The 14,463-nt window shown below is 48.1% G+C and overlaps 1 protein-coding gene across 1 annotated transcript in view; it reads left to right on the top strand.

Moving 5' to 3' along the window:
- LOC122394326 (adenylyl cyclase 78C-like) overlaps nucleotides 1-14,463 on the top strand; it is a 68,214-nt gene that overhangs the window by 17,042 nt on the left and 36,709 nt on the right. Inside the window, exon 2 of the mRNA XM_043391110.1 lies at nucleotides 3,761-4,002. Coding sequence (XP_043247045.1) covers nucleotides 3,761-4,002 — 242 coding nt within the window. The remainder of the gene's footprint in view (nucleotides 1-3,760; nucleotides 4,003-14,463) is intronic.

The raw sequence follows: 14,463 nt of genomic DNA, 5'->3' as shown, positions 1-14,463 counted from the left end.
GAATTGTAGCGTCACAGACACAGACTATTGCTCAGTGCACATTGACGGGACAAACCGTTGCGTTTGAAACGTGTATACCTTTTTTATACAATGTGTATGTAGGTGCAGCCCAGATCACATCAGTAAAAACACAGACGCCTACGAAACTTTGAGATGGTGTCAGGACCAGATGCTCGAATCTATCTAACAGTAGGTAAATGCCATTTGGCAATATGTTCAGCCCACAATGACGGCCGCACGCTGACGTGACAGTATCATTTATTACCCATGCACCGCGCTCCCAGCAGGCGGTGGGCCTCCCGGCTACCTTCCGCGCGGTGGGGGGGGGGGGGAATTATCTCCCCCTCCCCCACGTATCTCCGAAATTACTGGACGGATCCGTAAAGCTCAAATGGCGTTCGATAGCTCTGTAAAATTTGTTGAAGGAACTCCAATTTGATTGACCTCGGGGTCATTGATGACGTCACAGGTCAGGTCAAAGATAAAATGTTTCACCGTTCACGGGTCTTCTAGGGAATGCGGCTATAACATCGAGTAAAACGCATTTTGTCAAAGATAAGCGATAGGGCGTAAGTTGCCTAGTGCATATGCTGCTATTGGAGGTCACTGATAATACCAGGTCAGGTCACAGGTCAGGTCACCAAGGGTCAGCACATGAACCCAACTTTACTAGGGTTGTGCGATGCGTGTTTTATGGCCATTTGTTCATTTCAAACTCATTGGTGTTGGTTATAAGACCATTAGGTACGGTTTAGGTCACTTTCTGGTGGAGGTCAGGTAAATGTCAGGTCAAAAAAGGCCAAATTTTAAAGTTGACAGTTTTGCATAAAATGGGTATTGATTCGATGCAGCTCGTCACGGCGAGTCTATTGATGGTCTTTGTTTTGCGCTACGTGGTATAGAATGGCTTAAAATGTAGTTTGAAAATTAAATTTGACGTCATCAATTTTGAACATATTTTTTTTCGCCATAACTTGGCCCAAAAGATGTGTCGATCTTAAATTTGGTATGTGGATAGAAGGTTGTAGGGACTATCACATACTTTCCGGGATTTTCGAAATTCAAAAAACTTTTGTGATTTTTGGCTATTATATTAAAAAACTTTTTTGATTGTTTGGGGTCAAAATCCAAAAATTTAAAAAATCTAAGATAGCATTTTACAGCCCTGTTAATTCTACATCTTTTATGTCTTAAACATTTTTCTGTGTCTCTAAAGCTGTAGGCGTGACAGCTCTTCCCGCGAAACCTTTCTGTGTTTAGCCCCTGCTGCACGTCTCAGTGGCACAAGCTCCTGTGCCGGAGACATGTTGTCAACCGAAACTACATACATATAGTTGCCAGGCTGCCGCTCGAGGGCAGAGGTGCCGGATTGTCGCACAGCAGTGGTTGCTGAGCGGTAACTCGGTGCTAACTTCTGGATTGTCACCCGAGTTATGATGGCTGAGCTGAACTCTCACTCAAACTGACCGTCATTTCTTAGGACTGACTTATGTCGCGGTCTAATGTAAGCCCAGTGGTGTCACCTAAGGCTGGCTGCTGTATATCAGGGTTGGCTGACGTCAGGGATAGCCGACAGACGCAGTATCACTTCAGCGCTGCCTGGTATCCATCAAGGCTTCCTGTGTGCAAGCTATCGGGACTGGTTGTTGTCTTTCAGGGTTGGCGGCTGGCGCGTGGGTCCACCGGACCCTCGGGACACTGACCAGTGCGATTGTCAACCAGCTCCCCACCAACCCACTCCGGCTCCGTCACCGTCAAACACGTGCAGGTCACGGGCCGAGCGCCGGTGTCCAAGTCTGCTGGGCCAGTCCGACCCAGCGCGTCGGCTGCATTTATGGAACACGGTAGCGACGTGGCGGTGCCGATTGGTTTGGATCCAGGCCCAGTTCGCTGTAAGAACAGTAGCGTCACCCGTGCCCCCGTGGGACGTGCCCTGACAATCTCAACGCCAATTGAATTCTGATCTCGGATGCCGAATCGCTCAACCCATATTCATGTTCATTGTGTTCTGGGTCGGGGTCGAGATAGGAACGAGGTAGCTATTGCAATTGACACTTTGCCAGTAACAGCCAACGACAATCCTTTCTGGTTGCATTAACGTCGCTGCATGCTAAGATTATATCTCTAATGCTGCCTGATGCAAGCCTCTTCCTTTTTCATCTTAGATCAGCCTGTATTCCCCAGCTAGCTATGTATAATTCACTCGTAAAGTGCACTTGCGTGCAATTATTTTACATCTGCCGGGAATGTCTGATGTTTTTTTTTTTTTGGACTGACGCAAGTGTCCACGCCCGTGTGTAGGTTTATTCGTGCCCAGCGTCCAAAACCGACCCTGCATCTGCCGCCAATTTCCATCGAAATGTGTGCTCTCTGCCACGGTGGCGCAGAAAATGAAGTCCAAAGCGGAGGTTCATTTGTTCGTCCGCGTGTCTCGATGGCCCGGCTGATCCTCGGTAGGACAAACGACCGGCTCTGCGACGCCACCAGATCGCCCGGGGCGGGGGCGGGGGCGGGGGAGAGACAAATGTGGCGCGGCTGGCCAGAAGTGCGGCGTGGAGCGGCGCCCGGGGAGAAGTTGCCCGTGTGACGGCGTGTTTGGCTCGTCGGCGGCGGCGGCCCGGAGCGTCTGATGGCCGTCGGTAGTGTTGTGCCGCGCCCGCTGCGGGAGGGTAATGAGGACCACTAGTGGCTCAGGGAGCCCACCGCCGCCGCAGCCGCAGCCGGTATCCATATCAACCGCGCTGCTATAATCCCCCGTGAGCGCCATCAGTGATTCTGATAGAGGGCTGACGATTCTTCACTGACTGAATTTTATGGCGGCAGTTCTGAGATACCGCCTTCTAGTAACGTCTGACGGCGCTCGCTGTCCGAACAAAGTGCGCCCTGTCCCGGTACCGTCCCTCCGGGAATCGGCTGACAGGCTGCGGACAGATGGCCGATTTTACGCCGATCCCCGTGCACGCCAGATCAGCGAGCCCCGGCGACTGACCCCAGCATTATCCGGGACGGGGTCAGTTCGCTGACCTGAGGTTACGTAAGCAGACGTGTAGGTGTGTCTGTGGACGGCGGTGAGGGATGAGTGCAGGGCTCGTAGATTCACTTGACCTGACAAGACTGATGCAGTGACCTGATTTGTATAACTTTAGATGATAATGCCGCTATAAATTGATAGGGTCATGATCTTGCCTAACGAAGCTTGACTCAGAGCAAGTCTAGGCCAGCCTTTCTTTAGCAATGGCGGGTGACGGCACATTAATTGGTGCCTGATCTGATCTTCGTTGCAGGCGTAGCAATGCCAGCAATGCATAGACAACAGCTTAATCGCCTTGAGAGGCGATGGGTCGAGACGGCAGTAGAGGGTTAATAAACCTCTTTTCTGACTTGACCTGACCTTCATGCCATGTACAAAACGGTAATGGTGGGTGAACGGCTGGACCTGATATGACCTGCCCTGACCTGGCCTCAAAGCAGGCCCATGCCCTCACCTTTGTCCGCAGACGGCGGTGGCGGCTGGACTGCCGCATAGTTTGACCCTGTCTGACCTGTTCTGACCTAGCCTGACCTGACCTTTACCTGCGGGCGGCGGCGGCAGCGACTGGACTGCCGCCTGGGAGGAGGCCAAGGCTGACATGACCTGACCTGACCTGACCTCACCTCACCTCTGTTCACAGGCAGCGGCGGCGGCTGGACTGCCGCCTGGGAGGAGGCCAAGGCTGACATGACCTGAGCTGACCTGACCTCACCTCACCTCTGTTCACAGGCGGCGGCGGCGGCTGGACTGCCGCCTGGGAGGACGCCCAGCGGAGTCGCACCTGGTGTGGGGTCTACATGCCCTCAGTCACCAACGGCTTCTCGAGCCGGCGTCTGGAGCGTGGCTACCAGCAGTACGCCTCTCGGCAGCGGCGCCGCGGACTGGCCATGGTGCACTTTGTCGACCTGCAGCTGAAGCTGGCGCTACTCAGCTGCTTCGCGCTGGTCCGAGACAGTCACGTCGACTCCAGGGTGAGTGTTGAAGAGGGATCGCTCAGATCAAAGACGGGTGCCAGGTGGGGAGGGGTGGGAGGAACACGGTTTGTGTGCCCTCCCATGGCACGCGGTCTACGTGTGCCCAGCTTGTTAGGATCTCGGTGAGGAGACAGGAGCATATCGATGGTACGCCAATGAACTTTGTTTGTCACGGATGAGCAGGCATTCGCTGTGCATGAGAAATGCCCTTTTGTTTATTTCATAATGTCACTAACAGACATAGTCCATTGATAGAGGACGTCAAAACTTAGTCAAAACTGAGAAAAAGTTTTGCTCAGAGTTTCATCGCGGCATAAATCGCAGGCTCCATGTCGGAGCGATTTCATCCACAGATCTTATCGCAAGAAGCGTGCACTTTCACATATCAACTGTGTAACTTAGTGGGGCTTGGTCGGCTTGGGATGTCCCACACCAGTGAGCCAACGGTGTGAGAATGTTAGTGTGCTCTATGAAGTTATTGTTTTTGTCCTCTCAGAAGCTATAGCTGAACGATAATACCGTAATGTGACATTTATACGCTTCAGAATGCATGGAAAGCTAGTCTGCTTTCAGTGAGCGAATGTTGCAGCTTTTGCCGGCCTGTGGTGCAACGTTCTCGGGTCATGGCAGTGGGGCTGCACTCCTTATGGCGCCAGGTGCACTTCTATTAGATTATCGTGCCGAACCATTTAACTGTTTTAGCAGTAATTGGGAAATATTTCTGTCAAACGCTCGCAAGCGTGCCGTAACAATTGTGATAAATTTAAGTAAAGCGTTTCTCGTGCTGGCCTGAATTGCGTCTGTAAGGCCAAAAGGCTTTTTATGATGCCATATCAAATGGACCATTTTAATGAGCATGCATTTGTGGGTGCTTCAAGACAAATTTTAATTTAAGAATGTTGCTTTTTAAGTGAAATTTGTTGCATATATTTGAGCAATTGCTCATGTTCTCTTGTGTAGTTATCACTGATTTTGATTCAGTCGTGTCCCAAGTTGCATAGCCCACGCAGGGATGGGCCTCTCGGCCTGCTTTGCCATGGTGGGAGGTGGGGGGGGGAGCTTTTTGGCCACACCACATTATCTCGGAAAATGAGCAAGCTAGAAAGACGCGGTAAAAGCAATAGATAGCCCGCTATAAGATCTTTCAACATTATAAAGGTCATTTTTCGATCAGGCATCGCTGAGGTCACTGGAGGTCACCAAAGGTAAAATTATCGCGACTTTTTGTTCCCAATTTTGACAACTTTTCACAAAGCAGCACATAAGTCAGGAACCAATAGAGCTACAGCGCCGTGCGCGGAACAGCGCATTCGATAGTTCATTCAAAGACCTTTCTGAATATTGTTCTCAGATTTGACCTAAGGTCAACAAATTAGCCTCAAAAGGGCAAAAACTCTCAAAATTGGACTTTTTTTGCGGAACAAGTTTTTCTGAAATCACTTTTGACTTCAAGCTTGTAGTACGCTGATTTTACCAGCACCACGTTTGTATCATCGAGACGCTCGAATGAGAAATTCAACTTAAAAATTTGACCCCAGGTCAAGGTCACGAAAAAGGTCATATTGCATATCATTCGATTCTTGTTGTTTAACTGAACACATTCATGGTGTTTTCAGCGCTCTGGCATGTTTTTATGTAAAGTTATTGCCAAAACTGCTAGTTACGTTTCATGACCTGAGATGACCTGAGGGGCATAAAACGTGCAATTTTCCTATTCAGTTTGCCTTATCCACATGCGTTCCGATGTTTGAGTGTTTTCGGCCGAAAAGAAAGAGCATTTCAATTTTCTCCCATCGACTTATAATGGAGAGGTCACAAAATTGACCTGACCTTAGGTCACCGATACGAAAATTACGAGATCAAAAATTGTTGGTACTGCTTCCCTCATGCAAAAGTCTGAGTTTCAAACTTCTGGGATGTAAGCTGTAGAAATGAATGAATCACAAACTTTTTAGAGGCATGGTCACTTAACTTGACCTGGTGACCTAATCTCATGTGACCCGGTGCCAAAAAATTACATACGATGCGAAATTGATGTATCATAAGTTAAACCAAGTTTCGCGGCGCTGCGCACCGCGGTTTTGTTTTACACACGCAAAAAAAAAACTCGCAGGCGTAGCTACCCCCCTCCCCCCCCACTCGGGCGAAGGATAGAGCGTTCACGTCGTGCGCGTTGTTCGTCTAGCAAATAGGTGCAGATTAGAAAACAAGATGTAGACACAGACAAAAACATATGCAGCTACCATTTGATGCAAAGGTTCTTATGAACAGGCTTTCTCAGAATTGGACTTACATGCTGTTGACCTATGTATATCCACGTAACCTTGCGATAAGCGTAACTCGTGCATGCCGATTAGCTATGTATACTTGTCGAAATATGATATAACCTATAACCATTGTCTAATCAGCCATCGAAATCGCTTGAATGATAATTAACTGAGTTGCCTGCCTCGTGCTGCACCGAACATCCTGCAGCACATTGCAACAGCAGTGCAATGGGCCGCACTTGTACTAATAAGCCACTGAATATGGTGTCGCTAACGCCAAAGTTGTTTCTGCTTTGCCAAACACGGTGCACTTAAACTTTACTAAGCAAGTGCACTCAATTGAGTTAATGCTGGCGCTTTTTGGTCATAATTGGCTCCATTATCACTGAAAGGGGTTGCAGCACTATGTGTATTCTATCGGGAAAAGGCAGATAGAGTTACCTCCTTTGCATACGGAAACAGGGTTTAGTTCTCTGCTGAACCAAATATTGTGTTGTTCTTTTAGCGTTTGTTCTGTGTGGTAATGACGCGCCACCAGCTTCTGAAGCTGGTTGTGTAGAAACCAGAAAGTAATTTAGAATCTCTAACTCTTCTCTGGACTTCATCCTGGCATATTCCAGCTTCGTGAATAAATTTTCTTGTAGTCGCATATCCAAAGAGTAAAATAAGCCCGCGTCGCCTCACCAGCCTTCTATATCGAAAGTTTGGCGACGGAATATTGAATCCGGCCTCGCCTATCTCCACCTCTGAATTGCCGTTCAACTATTCCCATTCCCTCTCCGCTAGCTGCGGGAGCTGACGGGCTGAGTCGACGCTGTTTGTCGCTGCCTTGTCGCGATTGGCAGTGTGAGCAGTGCGAACTGCGAGCTCACAGACTTGTGTGTTTGGGATGGGATGGGGGGTGGGGGGGGGGGGGAAGATGGGAGTGGGACGGGTGAGACTGATCATCTTTGTAGATGCGTTTGAGTCTCAGCAGACTTGTGCGCTATTGTGTAAGCATCAGTAATTAAACTTTGTCAAAGGAGAGGCTTTGAGGTGGCAGGGGAAGCCAATAGCGGGGAAGTGAATTTGTAGGTCTTGCCTTTGCGTATTGTAAGGACATTTTTGAGTCCTGAAATTCTGGAACGTCGACAATGCAGTTCCATAAGTTCATACCCTTTACGAACGCCTACCTTAGCAGCTGAATGTCACCTCCTAAATCCCCTACTACCTGTTGGTGGGTGATTCCGTGCCAGTCCCGCCTGTATGGGTCACGGGGTGTGTGGCGCCTCTGCAGCGACCCCGCATGGATCACTGACGCCGGCCGAGCTGGGCTGTGTCCGCCGGCTATTAGCTGATTGCGCGCAGCCTGGTGTCTGGTGATGGACAAACTGGCTGACTGCGGCGGCAACACTGCCCCCTCACTACCCCATGACGCATCTGTAACGATCTGTAGTCCAAAGAGCCTCTGCATTCTCTCTGATCTCTCTTTTCCTGATCTCTCTCTCTCGCTCTCGCTCTCTCTCTGCCTCTGTCTCTGTCTCTGTCTCTGTCTCTGTCTCTGTCTCTGTCTCTGTCTCTGTCTCCCTCACTCTTCCCACACCTGGTAACATCCCGACCCGCGACGCTGTCTATATGAAGATATTATAATAATAAGTATATATTATAATGCCAGTCTATATGTAATACCAGTAGAGATTACAATACATCACGGTTACCCCACCTTCATATCCGAATCTATTTTACAACTCGGGCCTATCTCTTACATAGCATATGGCGAGGCGGCGACGGCAACCACTCACTCGCGAGGCTACGCCCCTCGTTCTAGGTTGAATGTCATTGTCCACATGGGGTGTGCAAACGATAACGTCCACCGGTTGCATTGAAATCAACCTACCTTGTTCTTATTCCAAGCACGGCACTGTGCTTTCCTGTGTAATGCCACGGGAACAAGGGTACTGTCCTGAGTTCTGACATCTCACACAATCGGAACTTCCATAGCATAACATAGCACACGCTAGCGATAAGCGTTTTATGAAACTTAGATGCCTACTGCGTGGTTTACCGTGTTGGAATCCATTTTTAAATACCATTGCTTTCTGAATAGTCATGATGTATTAGGTTCTAGTGCATGCATGCAGCTACCTCATGAGTGTGATGTGAAGGAACTGATAATAAGAACTTTGACCACCTGTTCAGTGCGGAATGTAAAGTGCATGGCGATGCAGATGCACACTTTTGGTCCACATTTGCATTTTTGGTAAAAATGATACGCACGCACACAAGTAAACACACACTGCCGCCACCACCATGTCACCACAAGCACCAGTCATCATCCTTTTTTGCCATTGGTCTCTCTCTCTCTCTCTCTCTCTCTCTCTCTCTCTCTCTCTCTCTCTCTCTCTCTCTCTCTCTCTCTCTCTCACCAGTCATCATCCCTACCCGCCACCGGTCTCCCCACGGCCGCCCTGCCGGTCAGCCCCCTCCCACCGGTCAGCCCCCCTCCCACCGGTCAGCCCCCCTTCCCTTCCGGTCAGCCACAGGCGAACATCAGTCACGTGCATCTCAGTACCAGACTGTGCCTGTGGTCACGTGCAGTAGATGGTGTCTTGGCGCTCCGGAAACAAATTACCGAGGGCGAGATCTGAACTGTTGCAGGCAAATGCCAAGTTTTCCTTGATATAAATAAGTCCATTACACGTTTATAAACTGTCTATGGTCGGCATGAATATATTTTAAGTTGGCAAGTGGTAGGCAAGACTCAAACGATTTTCTGGTTTGGCAAGCCAAACAGGATTTGTAATTTCATGTTTTTAATAGATGTTTTAAAGATATAACGTCATGTGAAATGTTATTTTGCGATGTGAAATACGCTTAGTCTCTTTTTGTAAGCCTTTTGGCTTGATGCTAATTGTTTCTTAACCAACACTCATCATTGCTTATCTCTAGAAAGCATACCTACTTATCCAGCAAAAATATCGTTTTGTATTCGTAGCGATCCAGACTTGGGAAATTTGCATCCGGGATGTACAGGACGGGACGGGGCGGGAGGTCCCATGTCCGGTACCACATGAGCAGAGATGTCTGGCCTGCATGGGGGAGGGGGGTGACCGGTAGTGGGTGGCGATACGGCTGTGCCAGCGTGTGATAGCCGATCATCTGGCCAGAAATAGGGAGCTGGCGATAAGCGATTAGTCAGAGCAGCTGTTTACGCGTAAAAGCGCGCAGGCAAAATTACGTCGGGAAAACCCCGTTACTTTTATGGTCCGCCCAAGTTAGGTTGATGGAAATTAAAGCTTTTTGCACGGTGATAAATTTGATTTAATAGATATAAAACGGTCTTATGTTTAGTGAATACGAAAAGGCGAAATAAAGGTACCACACCATGCCCCAATGGAAATTGATGCATGCAGGCCATCCTCGACTATGAACCGACATACCACTGTGACCTTCCAGCCCCAGCTTGGCCTGTCGGCCTGCGTTTTGTCACCTGTCTGGAGTGGCCACAGTGCCCCCGATGACCACAGTGACCCCCATCGCGGAACGGAATACCATGGCACTCTGACCTGTTGTTGATGTCCAAATTGATTTTTATTTGACGCGACCGTACGTCATCTGACCTTGTCCTGATGAACCCAGATCCAAACCAACCATACCATGCTGAAAAAAAACAGATCGTGAACAAAATCAATTTAACCTTAACTTTTCCTAGTGACAGCTAAAATCATCATATACAGAAATATATGCCCACGCTTAGCATGTCATTTCAGCAGTTTTGTTCATAGCAACAGTCATCCGTACATGATATAATATTTGTTGTGTTGGTCACGGCACTGTACCGGCTTCTCACCAAACTCGCCAGATAACGCTCTAAGTTTGCCAAAAGGGATGGCTACTGAGTGCTGAGATCATCTATACCGAACCTGTGCCAACACTTATGCTTGACTCTGATTGAGTTGAGGTGTATCATGTATCTAGGAGTGATCTAATTATGTAGGTTATCGGGTGTTGACATATTAATGCCACAAGTACAGTGTACACTTTCGAGACGCTCACTGTCAAGGCGGATTTACTAGGGGGCTTAAATGCACAATCAGTATTGACAGCTCGTAACACTATCTACAATCGTTCATCGATCACATCAATGTGAAGGGTGATTTACAACACTTCCGGCTGTCTGCGATGATGGCCCGATAGATGACACCCGCGGGGCGCGGCCCATACATGTAGAGTGACGTGACGTTTGCTTCCACCCCGGTCCGAGAGAAAAGTCCCACCGTTTTCCAGTAGGGTGGGACATCCCAGCATTATCACCACGGAGAGACGCCCACCGTGAGCCGTCGTCTCGCCGACAGAGCCGCGCCTCACGGACGATCGCTCCTCGGCCCGCTATCGCAAATTGACGTGTCAAAAGTGAGGCACGGAAGGCGGCGGTGGTGGCACAGAGGTAGACGGTGTCTGTGGGACAGCGACCGCCCGGTGTGATCTATAGCAGTCGGGGTGGTGATAGCCGCAAATTTGGTGAGACAGACGAGCGCGGCGCCACATATTGCTCACGGAGGAAGACGGTAAATGGCGACCTGGCTTAGCATCAGATGTCATGGGATTTTTAGTGCTTTTGGTCTTATAAAAAGACGAATCCGAAATCGACGTTGGCTTGTTTTTTTCTAGCAATAAAACTAAGCGTGGGCGAATAAAACAATAAAAACTATAGCGTGGGCGAAACGTATTGTCTATTGCAATTTACAATTAACTCTGGTTACGAGACGGAAACAGTGGCATTTCAGCGACATTCGTAGAATAAAAGAAAGCTACGACTCCGGAAGTTTACTCCCAAGTAGCCCGCACATCCCCACTGAAGTCCTACGTCTATTGGCGAGTCTGCACGTTGAATATTCCGAATGCCCGAACAGCATAAGAACTGCACGGATCGGCTACGTTGCAGCTGCCCTCACGATTTACGGCGCCGTGATTCTGAGGTAATGGAACATTTGCATCTTGTTTGCATTTCAAGTGAATCATTGATGCATTGTTGTGGCTCCGTGGGGGTTTGGGCTTAAAGACCGTCGTCAGTCTACTCACCTTTCTTTGACTGTGGCATACGCTACGGATAGCCTCTGTTATCTATTTGTTGTCAGACATTTGCTGTTGTATTACCATGCATTCGATTTGACTGTCAACATTATCATAATATTTCTATTTGAAAATACTCAACATATATCTCTGAAATGAAAAGCTTTAAGCTCTTGCACCGAACGTTATAGGGAATTTGTCAAATTGATATCGTATAAATCACCACAACCAGCCGCACACCTTTTAAAGTTTGGTGAGATACTCATTTCAGGCTACGCCAATATAATCTGGAATATTTATCCAATATTTTCTATCATTTTTACACTGCATTGATTTTCGACTTAGAGACATAATGCTACGAAGGGATGCTGCAGCGCGATGCACACACATTATTGCAGGTGCTTTTTCAACAAACCACTCGACTCGCTATATGGGCCAGTTCCTGATCTGCGAGCATTCCGACCGGCAAACACGACAAATCTGCCTCGGCAGTCTTGGTGCCGGTCGATTTCCGACGCCAAGTTCCTCAGCAACAGTATGTCCTATCGTGACCCGCCCCGCCCGACCCGACCCCAGTCTCGCACCCATTAGCGCAATTAGGCCATGTGCCATGTCGCTGAGTCGGGCTCGCCTGCAGTGTGCGGCCGGGCGGTGACATGTCGCCTTCCGGCAGCGTCCTGTGTGATGAGGCGCCCGTCGCCCTGCGCTGAGCTGACCTGTAATGCCCCGGGCTGTCGCCGTCACCCTGTCGGCCGTCAGACGTCAGCACCCAATGGCCTAATGGACAGTCACCCTGCCCGGCCGGAACCAGCGACCGCGCGCGCGCTGTCTCGCGTGCCAGCGTTCATGCAAAGTTTTAAATAGTGCCGAGACGGTGCCGTATGACGTTTTGACAGCGAGATTATACTTTCAGCTGAATTTGGTGACACGCGACCTTTTCACATTTTGATGGGTATGTCTCCTGACCTGTCATTCCATAACTCCTTTTTCGCTTTAAGACATGCAACTGCATTTATTTCGATTAAACGTTCCAAAAGACTGGTATGGGAAAACCTGTATGGAATCTTAAAATGTCAGCGAGAAAATGTAATGCATCCTGCGAGGTCTGAGCGTGCCCTGTATTGGATTCAGATATTTTTCGAATTTTATTGCAGTAGAGGAGCTATTGAAGCGAAAACATACAAACACGTAATCTCTTGTGTGTTAGGATGCATTTTTCTGCAGCCAGGTATCAAATGAGGAAGATTGCAACGCTGCAGCGATGTACGTAGCTCGGTGATGTTATATCTAGTTACTCTTTGTTTTTCTCTTTTCAATTTATCTGGCCCTGAAACGTATGAATATAAATCAATGAACCCCTTCGAAATGCATTGAACTGAACCAAAGACATGTTACATCCTCCTGTTTTTGCGTCGTCGTCAGAAGTTAGTTACCAGATTCGTATTGGAGTTGTTTTTCATATTGGGAACGGATTGTTGGTTTCTTCTTGTGATCAACCTGACTTTTGTACATACAGTTGAAGTAAGATCACGTCTCCAAGCAGTGATCGTTTACCTGCCATTCCCGCGATCCGTGCGGTCCTACCTAAACTGGATGTCCATAACATCAATCAGTACAATCAGTATAGGTACCTACATAGTTCTTAACTCTTTAGATCACATTTGATACCTCATTTGATACCTGGCTGCAGAAAAATGCATCCATCCGGCTAATGTGCTAATGGGGTGATATGCAAAACTTATGCTTTTGGTCCTATAGCCTGTTTGTTAGTGATGTTTTTAGCAACTGGTGAATGGTGATGTTTTCGATAGATTTTCAGCATCTGCGTATATAAGGGAATCAAACAGACAAAATATATCACCGCGTTTTTCCAAAACCCTTATCATTTTTGCCGTGAATATCCGGGAAGCATGGAAGATCCCTTTTAAAAAGGGTCCAATCATCCGATCCTGATCAAATATGTCTATTCGTATGCTTGTTCTGCAGCATTAGGTACTTGATCTGCCAAGACAGACAAACTTGGCAAAAAAAGTTTGACAAAGCAAACAGAAAAACAGACTGGCTGTACCTTTTTTGAAAGTTTCTACCCAAACCGTCGGAAAATTCACGGGAGAACAGATTTGGAGATTGGAAATAAGCGTCGACGTATATCTCAATTCATCAACAAAAAATATAGCGAGAGCACCTGCTCACATTGAAAAATGGTTTGTGCGAGCTATGTGATATTTGCGTAGAGTCTATTTGTTAGGCCGAGCTGCTCCAAGAACTGCTGTGCTGTTTGCCGACCCTACCTTGTCTTCTCAAGACTTTTTCTCGTCACACCATCACAATACGACCAGCCTTCTTGGGTTACGACTTACCATAATATACCAGTTTTTTTTTTTCATCTGAAGCAAGGACGTGTTTTAATAAGTCAACAGAGAACTGTCAGCGTCATTAGTGGTGCGTTGGGAGTGGCTTCTCCGGTGCCGACGCCTTTGTCTTTCAAACGAGAAGGCTGGCTCAAGTTGGAGCCCTTTTGGATGGCTGACGTGGTGACACAAAGACGGCGCTGTTGGCAGCCACTCGCCCAAGCCGGATAGGCGGCTGGAGCGTTTTGATGGGTTAATGGTGCTCCAGTGCTGTTTAGTAAATGGACTGGGCCACCCGACCCTCGTTAAAAATAATAGATTATGAAATGAAAAGCTCTGCGAAAAAGATGTTGACAATGAAGATGTTGAGGGATATCAGCGTCTTTTGATCGAGAAAATATGCTTTATTTATTATCACACCATATGCAAATGTATACGAGTATTACTTACCTTATCTGTGACCGGGGATACATGCGCAGGATGGTAATGCTGGACGAATAGGAAAATCCGTTCCTGATGCGCATTTACTTGCTCATGCATTCGGGGTCTGTAGGTCTACTAGCGTGGTTTATCATTCAACACGAATGTAGGACGTAAACGCATTGCTTGCTCTTCTTTACATTGAATTTCAAATGTTCGCCTGAAAGTGCGCATTTAGTTAATTCCGGTTTTCACTTGTTGCCGATCACTGTCCTTGATGCCGCCGCCGAATCCGCTCTCCAAACATCGTTCGGCGCGGCTCGCGTGACGGCAGTGAGTCAGCGCCACTGAATTATTCCGCGGCGTGT

This window comes from Amphibalanus amphitrite, unplaced genomic scaffold, assembly GCF_019059575.1.
Source record: "Amphibalanus amphitrite isolate SeventyFive unplaced genomic scaffold, NRLGWU_Aamphi_draft 000585F_arrow, whole genome shotgun sequence".
Taxonomy (NCBI): domain Eukaryota; kingdom Metazoa; phylum Arthropoda; class Thecostraca; order Balanomorpha; family Balanidae; genus Amphibalanus; species Amphibalanus amphitrite.
Note: the sequence above shows the minus strand (reverse complement) of the source record. Positions and strands in the feature narration are given on the sequence as shown.